General features: G+C 43.6%; 3 protein-coding genes across 3 annotated transcripts; 2 read left to right on the forward strand and 1 right to left on the reverse strand.

Moving 5' to 3' along the window:
• Positions 1-408: 408 nt before the first annotated feature.
• Positions 409-1,129, forward strand: F5J12DRAFT_785987 (uncharacterized protein; the record flags this gene model as incomplete). Its single annotated transcript, XM_051743342.1, has 5 exons — positions 409-522; positions 576-677; positions 702-893; positions 925-1,002; positions 1,031-1,129. The coding sequence occupies 5 exons, from the start codon at positions 409-411 to the stop codon at positions 1,127-1,129; spliced, it is 585 nt and encodes a 194-aa protein (XP_051595913.1).
• A 3,261-nt stretch (positions 1,130-4,390) lies between these two features.
• F5J12DRAFT_709955 (uncharacterized protein) lies at positions 4,391-4,796 on the reverse strand (the record flags this gene model as incomplete). The annotated part of the gene is made up of 2 exons (XM_051740622.1): positions 4,391-4,631; positions 4,678-4,796. Coding segments are annotated over 2 exons (360 nt in total), but the record flags the coding sequence as incomplete, so codon positions are not given.
• A 5,926-nt stretch (positions 4,797-10,722) lies between these two features.
• F5J12DRAFT_785989 (uncharacterized protein) lies at positions 10,723-11,300 on the forward strand (the record flags this gene model as incomplete). The annotated part of the gene is made up of 3 exons (XM_051743343.1): positions 10,723-10,855; positions 10,925-11,209; positions 11,254-11,300. 3 exons carry the CDS (start codon positions 10,723-10,725, stop codon positions 11,298-11,300), a joined length of 465 nt encoding a protein of 154 aa, XP_051595915.1.
• Between the last annotated feature and the right edge of the window lie 1,270 nt (positions 11,301-12,570).

Below are 12,570 nucleotides of genomic sequence, written 5' to 3' on the forward strand. Positions count from 1 at the left end.
ACAACTTATGTAAGTGACAACAGGGGTTGTTTCACTCCAACAGGCACCTGTTCTGCATTGTGATCAAGGTATGGGCATGAGCTTAATTTGATACACCATTGACATTGATAATTTTAGTCCTGTGCACCTTACATGCTGCAATATCTCACTACCACAGAAACACCACTCCCAGTGACAAGCCATTTGATCCCACCCTCAATAGGCACCTTGTGTGGGCTGCAAATGCCATTGTGAGAGAATTGGGCACAGATGCAAGGGACCAGTATGATGCAGCCTCTCAGGGCCTTCAACTTGTCAATATGCTCAATTTGATGGAAGTCATTTTTTATCCATGTTACCAGCCTTGAAAATTGTCCTGAGCCATTCATTGCCAGCCAATCACACCCATCTCACTAGTCTGTGGTAGAGATGGGTATCCTCTACTTGGCATGCCAGATCAAGGTGGCCTCTGTACATCTGAAGCAGACTGCTGATATCATGGGGTGGCCCACACATTGGTTTGCAAACCTAGCAATGGACTTGGTAGGTTTTACATCAATTTTTCACAATGTGGGACTGATACATAATTCCTTCAGAATCAGCTTAATAGCTTGATTCTGGTGATGGTGTTGCATGCCAGTTATACTCCTCCCCTCCTGGTGTGCTACCATGCATACCTCAGACACCAAGATGATGAGGTTAGCTTCCATGATCAAATGCAGCTAATTCCCCTCAGTGCATTTTGCATAATCAACAATATCAGCACCATTGTCCCACATTGGACCCCACATGCAGCTGATCCCAATTCTGGCTTTGCATTCCCTTGGTGGCTATATTGTTCTGAGGAATACACAGTGGATTCCCAAAGATTGCAAGGCAAGGGATTGTTTTCTGCAGCCTGGGATTTTTTTAAGGTATGTTGCTTATTCTCATCACTGCAAATAGTTGATGATGGCCCAGGGCTTATGGCCATTGCCTGAGGTGCCAATTGCAGACCATCTTGATGGCCATATCAAGGAGCAGGTAAACTACTGCATCAAAAAATATTCAGAAATATGCCAATGTTGTCAACAGTTGGGGTCAACAAATTGACCATTTCTATGCTAGGTGGTGGGCATTGTGCAGGTTGTTGGGCATGCTGCTTCAATAGTTTACATGTTCTTGACTGTGGAGTTGGTTGTATATACATTGCTGTGGATGTTGATCATTTATGAGATACCACCCATTCACATGATGTCTGACAATCTGCCCATCTGCATGATGGTTTGAGTAGGTTTACTTTTGTTGCAGTTTGTGATGCACACCCTTTAGCTCTGAGTACCCACCCATTTGCAAAATCTTGGCAACACCACCTGTCTGAGGTTTGAGAGCCAGCATATCCTAATAAAATATGAGATCCACATCACCTACTAAATCTTACATTAAATTTTGCAGCTTCAAATCAATAGTTCTCCAGTTGCAACTGGTCTAGGTAGTAGGTCATCTGTCTGTGGTGATTGACACATGGGAACATGCACTGACTGATGTACATTGGCATGCATGTAGTATGCCAGGCATGCTCTGTCACTGTCTACAGCTCCCACCCCATGCTCCAATGCTGAACCTGAAAATGCAATGATTGTCCCTGGGTTGTAGTGCAGCTGCAGATTCAATGTTGGAATGACAAAGTCCAAGGGCAGGTAGTCACCCATGGTTACCAGCATGTCATACCATGGATCCTGTCCAATGATATCCCTGTGGTAACAAGTTGCCTGATTCACCATCATGGACATGCTGCTATACATGGAGCTCTATATCAGCAGTATGGAGTTCATATTCAAATCTGCTTGCTGTTCCACCTGTTTGCCAAGGTGGATCAATGCTTCCCTGCCATCTGCATACATTTGTGGATGGATGATATGCAGGATCACAGATAGCAGGGCATTGGTGTCAGACATTTGGTTGACCCATTCCCTTGTAGAAGTGTTTTCCATCCTGGATTTGAGCAGCTGTGAGGCTTCTGGGAAGCCATTTTGGGGCTTCAAGATGGATGAGTGCTTTATTCACAAGGCAAGAAATGATCACCACCCCATGACCATGTTGAAACCATGCAGGTGACAGGTTGATGGTGCCTTTCAACTCAGCATTATCACAGAAATATGATTTGTCTGTCTGCCATGCCTGTGGGGAAGCCTTTATGCTCTCCCACAGTGGTTCCCTCAGAAGATGAAGGCAGTTCCATATGTCAGCCTGCCATTCCATTAAGTCAGTAGAATATGAGATTCTGCATGTCCTTACCCTTCTTTTTGGGATGAGAGCATCCAGAAAATACCATATGTGGATGGTGTTTGAGTCAGTCACCAGAATGGATGGCTCAGTCACTTCCACATATCTCTCAGCAGCTTCTGCATTGCAGGTTTTTCCACCCCAATTTTTCCCAATGTTGACTGCAGAAAGATGAAAACTTCCATTGCACCATTATGATGGACTTACTTGGGTGATAATAGGCCTGTGAGATTTCTGATGATATGCAATCTGCTTCACATAACACCAGAAATGGAATTGATATATCTGGAAGGGTGCAAGGTCTGCTGAATACCTCCTCTTGAAATCTGGCTTTCATGTATGACACAATGCAGTCTGTTAGTTCCATTCACCATCCATGGGGGGTGTTAGATGTGTCTTGCATAGTATTCATGCTTGGGGTGGATGAGGTTGGAGTTGTATAGTGGGTGAGCCACTTGCAGCTTGTTGGAAAATTATGGCATGTCAGGACACTTGCCTCAATATTTTACTGTGATCCAATCAATATGTTGTGACACTATACATGCTATTGGTGTTGGGCCCATCTTATGTTGCAACAAGGGTGGATCTTACTAGATGGACCCATCCTTGTTTTATGGCAATATAAAAGATATTACTGAAGGGCCTGTCCATACATTATGACCATATAAATAATACTGCTGAAGGGCCTGTCCTTATGTTGTGACCACATAAATGATACTGCTGAAGGGCCCTTCAATATGTTGTGACCATGTAATTGATATTACTGATGGGCCCATCCTCATGTTGGGACAGGGGCATATCTTACTAGATGGGCCCATTGATGTGTTGTGACACTGTAAATGATATTACTGATGGGCCCATCTTTATGTTGTGACAGGTATATGTGTTGCTATTGACAGGCCCATCCATGTGTTGTAACCATGTAATTGATATTGCTGAAAGGCCTGTCCATGTATTGTGACCCTGTAAATGACATATATTGAAGGGCCTGTCTTTATGTTGTGACAGGTACATCTTACTATGGATGGGCCCACCCATGTGTTGTGATGGTATAAATGGTATTACAGAAGGGCCTGTCCATATGTTGTGATGCTATAAATGACATTACTGATGGGCCTGTCTTTATGTTGTGGCAGGGATGCATCTTACTAGATGGGCCTGTCTATGTGTTGTGATGCTGTCAATGATATTACTGACAGGCCTGTCCTTATGTTGCAACAGGTGTACATCTTGCTATGGATGGGCCCATCTATATGTTATGACAGGGGTATATTATCCCAAAGACAGGCCCTTCCATATGTTGCCAACTTTGTAATCTATCATAGAGGGGCCCCTCTTTATGTTGTGACCTTCTTCATGATACAATAGGCAGGCCTGTCCTGATATTGTGACTGGGGTGCACCCTACCATGGACAGGCCCATCCATGTCTTACAGTAGCTCAGCATACTTACTTGGTCATGGGCCCATCTATATGTTGCAGCATCCTTACCCTCCACAGGCCCTTCCTTGTGTTGTGGAATTGCACTTATGGGCCTGCACATATGTTGCTCTCACTATAGGCCCTCAGGCCTGTCCATGTGTCATGGCTAATCTATTTAGATGGGCCCATCATGGGGTCTATAAAAGTGTTGGCATTTTGGCATGCAGGCTACCTATATGTTGTGACTAAATGCACTACATGGGGTCATGTCTAATCATTGTGTAAACAATAAGTATGGTTGAATAGCAGATGTTGTCCATGATAGGAAGTTATGCCAACACATGCAGTGCAGGGTGAAACTTTAAGTTTTGTCCTAATTTGCATAACTGACAATACACAAAGTACTGCCAAAATTACAGTAACAGATTTTACTTCAAGTCTAGAATTAGTGTTCCTACATGTGCTTGCACTTGAAGTTTTGCCACTGTCTATACTAATTGCCCAACAGTCACTTTCATTGCCTAATGATCACCTGTCATTGCACAACAGTCACTCAGCATGATCATCCTATTATTATTGTAGCTATTGTTACATGGTCATCATATTTCCCTAAGTAGATCCTACAAATTTTTTTCCATGATGCCTTGACATTTGTCAGTCCTATTGTTGCAAGAATTCAACAGTCAAATCAGAGTGGCATGAGACAGAGCTTCACTCACTCAACTCAACATAAGAATGACAACACAGTCATCAGATATTGGCCACTGTGCACAGTGACTCATAACCCATGATACCTTGACTTTCTCCAGTGTTGTGGGAAGCATGCAGCTGTAGGTCTTTGCTGGGAAATGTGGGTAGCATGCAAAGGGGTCATTTGTGCCTTTGTTCAAAACCAGGGGACACTGCCAACAGACAGCAAATGTGACTGTCCATCCTGTTTGTATATGTATTTGATGCTCACAGGAACTGGAGGCAAAGATCAGTTGCCTGACAGGTGAATCAGAGCAAGTACCACAGGAACCAGAAGTGAGATCTGTCACCTGACAGGTGAAACATAATCAGAGAGTTTCCTACATGAGTGGCAATGCAGCTATAGACCACTCCACCATATCTGATATGGGCCTGCAGCATCACATCCTGTTTATGAATCAAGTTGTACAGGTCTGGAGGGATAGTGGTTGACTTCCTTGTCCAGGAACAATCAGAGTCATATTCATTGTCATTGTCATAAGCATGATCTAAGAGGACCTTGCATTCTTGGACTGCATTGGGACAGTCCAGGTGGGGGAGCCAGCTGTGGAGGCATGCACCCCTGAGATAGGAATGTAGCATTGTTGCCTCCAATTCACCTGTATGAAATGAGAATAATGTCTTCCTGAAATTGACATTGTTTGACTCACCAGATTTGTGGTTGGTGGGGAGACACTGGAGAACACCAATTAAGTGCTTGAAAGGAAAGGCCCACCATGAATGGATGGGTCCAAAAAGGATAAGGTAGTCATATATATGAAAGGCAGCATGATGATTTGGATGCAAGTTGAATGTCAGATGTACTTGTTTCAGGTTCCTGACATAATGTGCAATGTATGAGCAGTATGCATTAGCCCTTTGAGTACTCATTATCTGGGAGCATGCAATGTTGACCAGGGAAATAAGGTCCATAGTATGATCCAGAATAAACTTGTTGCCTGGCTTCAGTTCATTGACATCAGGTGCTCCCCACAAGCTGATGAGGGCAAGAGGGATATGAACAGTGATGAGTGTCCACCACTCATCTGCTTTAATTGTTCCAGCAGATGGATGGCCAAAGTTGGCTGGTGCTGAACTGAACCATGATGGCAGTACTGTGTTCTGTATAACATTGTGGATGCAACCTAAGATCTTTGTTGTGTCATAGTGTTCTTGTACATGCTTTTGCACACTGGAGAACAGTGGCATTGTTTGGCACTAAGAAGACTATAAACAATTGCAATCTTTGTGGAAGAAAGATGACACCTCACTCATTCAACTAAAGCTTTGGCATAAGCAATCTTATACACTCTGCCAGTCTTCAATGCTGCACAGCCCAGACTCTGACAGACTGAGTATGTTGAAGTTTTTGTGGTAGAGTGATTCCTGAAGAGTTGTGAATGCTGAAGCCAGAGGTGCATCTTGTGAAGATATCAGAGAAATGAGCAGTGTATGTATTGCAGATACTTGAATGATTTCCTTCCAAGTCAGCAAGGTAGTGGTTGGGTCAGCTTGGATGAAGTCATGGTAGAAGGCAGGGAATTTCAAGGCTGTTGTCACTGAATGTTCTGTAGATAACCCCAACAGAGTGCATACATGGTGTTGGATCAGCCCCTCCAGAATGCAATGCACTGAATCGATGATGAGTTGACATGTGGGATCCCAGTAAGGAAGATGCCAAAGTTCTGAGTAGTGTACACCATGATCTTTGAAGAGTCACTCTCAGTCTGCAGATGAGACTGCATCCTGCCATTGTTAAGCATGAAAATGAAGTTTATCTTGATCCTGGGGAGCCCAATGCTCATGGTCAACTCTACCATAGTTATTCTTATGATAGCAATTGCACACACTGCAGAAGAAGTGGCTGCTGATGCCAGCAAGTGCTGCCAGATGACAAGCAGCAGGAAGATCACACATGACAAGTGTGATGGCACTGTGAGTGACCCAACCATCAGGGAATTTAGCTGTTTTTGAGAAGTGGATGCCACATTCCCAGTCAATGAGCAAGTCATTGATCAAGGACATATGTAATGATTAAGTTTTTCTAGGGATGGCTGTATTGGGCCAGGAATAATACCTGCTGAACATGAGTGTTCATTCTCTGGACAGTCCTGTGAATGAGAACATACCAGTGAAGTATAGGTTTTCTGGCTTGTAGCAAATGTCCAGCAGTAAATTAGGCCAAGCTATGGATATGATTCCTGAAGATACAGTTGCCCCATGCTGATGCATCCCCTCTGGGTTGAAGAAATTGACATGTAGTGCAAAAGCATAGTGGCCTTCATCTCCCCTGTCAATGAAGAGTTTACCTGGTTGGGGACCTGTAAACTGGCAGAGGAACTCAGCTTCAAGGGGGTTCATGACAAAGTGAGGTGGTGACAAGTGGAGAGACTTTGCAAGGTCATTGCAAGCTCTGTCCATCATAATTTCAATGTAGTGATGGGAAAGGAGGCTAGCAAGGTAGTCTTTGAAGTCATGGTACAGAAAAACTTTCTTGGGATGAAGCTGACCATCAGAACATTCATCCAGAAGTGGTTCACCACAGACAGTCTTGGGTGTAGGATGATTGGTACAGTGGGGGGGGGTAACTTGCAATCTTGGAGTCATTCACATATGTTGATGCATATGTATGATGACACCTGCAGATAGCATAAGGAATGGTGTTACCTGTGAGCTTGAATTTGCCAAGGGTGCTGGTGATAGATGATGGGATTTGTGTGAGGATGTTTTCATGAGAGACACTAAGCTGTCCACTGGTATCCTTGAAGGCAAGGAACAGTAGAAGTGAAAGGGCATTCATGATAAAGTTGCCTGCCCAAGTACTGACATCCATTACTATACTGCAGATGACACCAATGGCCAGTGTGACTTGTGTGATAGTGTCCATATGATTGACAGGAGAGCAATATTGGTCATCTGCTGGAAGTGTCACCTTGAGTTCAGAGCTAGGGCTAGGGCTAGAATCACTACACACTGGCCATGAAAGGCACAGACTGAAAGTCTTCAGGGGATGGTGTCACAGGCCTACTTTTGAGTATGGATTCTAGCTCATCCATAGTTTTGATGACCACTCTCTTGCATGCAACTATGCAATTGGCATGGCACTTTATGTTGTTGGTTGTCTGGCAGAGCAGACTAAGTTCTCTGCTGATGGTAGTAAAACTTTGTCCATCCAGCAGAAGTCAGGAACATCTTTGTATTCAGGAGTCAATATTTGATAAAGCCTTCATAGCCCTTCTAGTTTGCTGATGAACATTCCTGATCTGAGTATCATGTAGAATGGCTTTGGCAGTTGATAGTGGTGGCTGAGCACTTGTGGGGGCGCAGGAGAAGCTCAATGTATTCATGAGACAGTGGAGAGATTGGGTGATACTGGAAGTGATAGAAATAGGGTTTTGCAGACCAGCCAGGATGTCAGCAGTGGCTCCCATCTGCTGGAGTTCCTCATGGGAGTTCCACATTTTAGAAGCACAGGTCATGGAGTTTGGACTATCATCAGTGATGGTAAGAGCCACTAAATGGCTAGCTAGGGCATCTGAAGGAGAGGCTAATTCTGGTGATTCAAGTATGTGTTCTGGAAGAGTTCTATCTAGAGCACAAGGTAATGTTCAGTGGTATGGTGGTCTGCTTGAGGGGATTCACTTCACTGTTCTATGTGTTTCAGATGCAGTGACAAATGATGGGAGTCCATGAGAAGATCCCTGCCATTTTCCCTGACACATTCTTTGCAGGTGCACCACTTCAGGACAGGTGAGGCAGGCATAACAGCAACCTGTAATTGTATTAGTACAACATTCACATATGCCACTATGTAGTCATACCTAGAACAATAGACAGTGAGCTCACAAATGAAGCAGTAGAGGAATATCTGTGTCACAGCACAAGAATGAGTATGGGCAATGGCCAAGTAGCAAACAAGACTGGGCAGGCTGGAGTCACTTTTATATCCTAGAATGAGAAGAAGAACAAGATGAATTGCCATTGACTGGTACATACTTGTGATGAAACATGGACCCTGCCAGGCACTGTTCATCCTCCACTATGATTCATACATCATGGAAAACAAGATCCTATATAAAGAAAATTTGTCAGCATACATGAGTTGAGAACAAGGCTGCCAACAGGCTGGCACTATGGAGTAGCAAGGGAGGCATAAGAACAACCACCACTGATCAATATGCAACTATAAAATGAATGTAGTCCTACAATGATCTATTGACAAATTGAATATGGTAGATGTTAGACAATATGGATTGGAACCACATTTGGATTAACATTGGACTCACTCATGTGCATCTTGACAACATTGGGTTTCTAGCTTCATGAACTTGTCAATTGGTTGTCAAGCTGTTTGGAAACACATTCAGATTGGAAAACAAGAAAAATTATCACCACAATGGCTGCTAAAAAGGTAGCAAGACCTAGATATGCTTAATTAATTAGATTAAACATGTATGCAGAGTTAGTATGCAACCAACTTGTGTGTGGTGACAGGTATGCAACATCATGGGTTATAGGGTCCTGCAGACATAATGGTCCTGGAGTATGTAGTCAGATTGATAACCAAGTAAGCAGCATACTTTATGCTTATCTTTATTGAATGCACATCATATTGTTGCTTCCTCAGGCATATTAATTTTATTATATCTTTGTCTACACTCATATAATTGAAATTCTACAGTACTCATCAGTTTTGCATTGATGGTTGCATCATACCATCTTCACAAAGACTACTATTAATATTGATGTAATTCTAATTCTAATAGACATATAAGTGGGTATGCAGGTTATAGCTGGAAGTTTGTGCAAGATGTATGTGTATGATAGATTCTAGGCACAAAGGTACAAGTTATTGGGGTTGGCTGTATCCAGCACATTGACTACTCACCTACAGTTTGAGTTGGACAGTTCACTTGGGTGAGGAGTCTCTTCTTATCTTTTGCAAGTCCCTTGATGAAAGGTACTTGGGATGAAAGTGGATCATATTGATAACAGGCCAACAGTGCTTGTAGTCCTTGAGTCATGGTGTCACACACCAAAAGTGTTTGGTGAGGTGGACATGGATGCAGCTGATGAATGGAGATGAAGACCATAGCCCTCATGTGAAGAAGGACAGCCAGAAATGTTGGCAGTCATCCCTTGCACAAGAATGAGTTGTCAATGCCAAAGAAAAAGGAAGGAAGCAAGTTAAGTGCCAATAGAAATTCTTAAGTGCCCATGTATGGCATTCCAGCTTTTGATGTATCTCCACCATTTCTGCAGATACTGACACCATTCCCACACTCTCTTGTAGTGCTCAGCCACATGATCCTACCTTCCAAAATTGGAAAGGATTTGCACACTCCACACATTTCTACAGCACTCCCTCCAAAAGACACTTGTATTGCTAATTCTTCTGATATGTCCACCTCCACATCAATCATTTTGCTTGTCCCCTTTGCTAGGGACCATGGTTATGTATATCTACCAGGAGTGCCTACCAGCTTCTGTCCTGAAGTGTCCTGGTACATCCCATCTTCATCTGCCCCCTCTCAGCCCATCCAGCTTGGACAGCACATTCTTTTCATCAGTATGACCTCTAGGAGGATGTTCTTTGGTTGCCTCAGGTCTGTCATTCACTTGGAAAGGTCTTATGCTTATGTGGTCATTTCAGTCTCTCCAGTCCAAGAAGCATATAGATCCTTCCTCCCTGCTCCCTGCAATGTCTTCATACCAGTCTTGTCCATCATTCTTCCAAAATTGTGACAGCTACAGTATAATATACTGTTCTCCACTCTCCCTGATCACATCCATGATGAGTATGACACACATCTTGCCTCCTTATTGCAAGACACAGCAGAAGATGCTCTAGTCTGCAATGACAGTGTGATGTGACCATCAACATGAAACCTAAACTTCAAAAGATTGCTATTGACAGTAGTTCATGCTGTGGCTGTCATCAATTTAAACATTTGACATGGGCCAAACAATCTATAATATGAGTGTAGATGTAGATGAAGATATAATAAAGTTGGGTATGCATGAGGCAATGGCTTGGAAGCAATGATATGAAGTGCATTCCATGAAGATAAGCACAGTGTATGCTGCTTACTCAGTTATCAATCTGACTACATTCCCCTAGACCATTCTTCTATCCTGTTGTCCACATCAAAAGACACCATCTTTTGTCCTATTGTCCAGGACAATAGCAGTTCTGATTGCCAAGCTTAGCACCCCCCCTTAAATAGCAGAAATCATCACCTTCTATTGCTTTGTTAGTACTTCCCCCCTCACTCCATTTACTGCTCACTAGTTACTTCCAGCTCTTTTGACAACACCCCTGCTATCAATGGAACCAAAGGTCAAAATCACCCCTGCTCTCCTCAATGACAAGGCTTTCACCTTTCTTGAGAGGTTTGCATGCAATGATGTCACTGACACCTCCCTTCTATTCAATGTCAAAATTGAGCTTGCTGCCACAGGTATCACCTGAAAATTGGAGGAATGGATAGACCTGATTGATATCATCATATTGAATCTGAAGGGCATAGGGATAAATGCCATCAAGGCTGTGTGGGAGCTCACACAAGCTAAGGTAGTCTCAGTAGCTCCCCTGTTGGAAAATGCTGCTGCATGGCAGTTGGTTTTGCATTGGGCAACTGATGATAGCCTCTCCTTTGCCAATTTCTTGACAGAGATGGAGAAATTTGGCAACAGGTACCAGTTCAACAAGTGGAAGTCCATCTTTGACCAAGTATTCAAAGCATCTCAGGAGGGTACTGCTGTTGAGGTCGTTAGGGCAGCCATGGCTGAGTGTGGCATTGTTGAGCCTTCTAGTAAGTAGATCTTTAAATCCTCACGATTTACTGACATCCTCCAGGTGCACATGATGGCCCCCCTGCTCAGGCTTCTTCCTCCCATAAGTAAACTTCTCAAAGAAATTTTATAAACCAATTCATACTGTATCTTGCAGGCGACATCTCCCATGTCATCCTCTCCCCCCAAGCTCCTTCATCACAGACTTGTAAGCTAATGTTCACCTTCAGTTTTGGATCCTTTGCTAACCACTCAATCAGGCAAAAGCTTGTGCAGATCCCACCACTCTCTACACCCAGAAAAGCATCCAAGAATGAGCAAGTCCACTTCCCAATATCTGGATATTTCTGTGCAGGAGGACAAAGAGGACAAAGAGGAAGATGAACTAGATGACAAAGCTAACCATTGTCCAAAGGTGACCAAGATAGCTCTGTGTCATAACCATGCATTCACTCTAAGTCCTTACTCACTCTGCACCCTCTTCCACCAGTCATTCACTCACTCTGCACCAACTCCACCCAACTTCTGTCAGTTATGAACCATCTCTGCTCTGATGGCTGTCAGACTTGTGTTGCTCTCCTACTGGACCAAACAGACCATTCTCTGAGGGGTCATGTGACCACCTTCAGACTCCTCCCTGACAGTGCACAGTCAGGTACTCTGCAGTGTATGCACTGCATGGTCCAGTGCCTGGACTGTTTCCTTTTCTGGATGTTCTATGTTACCCATTCATATGTCCTCCATCTACCCTTCATTCATCATCTAGGAAGTTTTACTTGAAAATTTCTGGGTCTCTGTATGTCAGTTCCAATTCTGGTTACTGCACCTCCATAGTAGTATAAAAAAGCATGTATCATACTCCACTGTTCCTCAGTATGAATATCAACTTAGTTCCTACTCCCTCTGTCTCCATCTTCTGTCTGTCAGAGTTACCTCCATCTGTCCATCTGACCCCATGTAGTCCATTTAGTCACAACATATAGGTAGCCTGCATGCCAAAATGCCAACACTTATATAGACCCTGCAATGGGCCTGTCTAAATAGATTAGCCATGACACATGGACAGGCCTGAGGGCCTATAGTGAGAGCAATATATGTATGGGCCTGTAAGCACAATTCCACAACATATGGGAGGGCCTGTGGAGGGTAAGGATACTGCAATATATAGATGGGCCCATGACCAAGTAAGTATGCTGAGCTACTGTAAGACATGGATGGGCCCATCCATGGTAGGGTGCACCCCAGTCACAATATAAGGATGGGCCCACCTATTGTATCATGAAGAAGGTTGCAACATATGGAAGGGCCCATCTTTGGGATAATATACCCTGTCACAACATATAGATGGATCCATCCATAGCAAGATGTACACCTGTCGCAA

The sequence above is a fragment of the Pisolithus orientalis genome (assembly GCF_024613125.1).
Source record: "Pisolithus orientalis strain OTSU chromosome Unknown F5J12scaffold_46, whole genome shotgun sequence".
Taxonomy (NCBI): Eukaryota; Fungi; Basidiomycota; class Agaricomycetes; order Boletales; family Pisolithaceae; genus Pisolithus; species Pisolithus orientalis.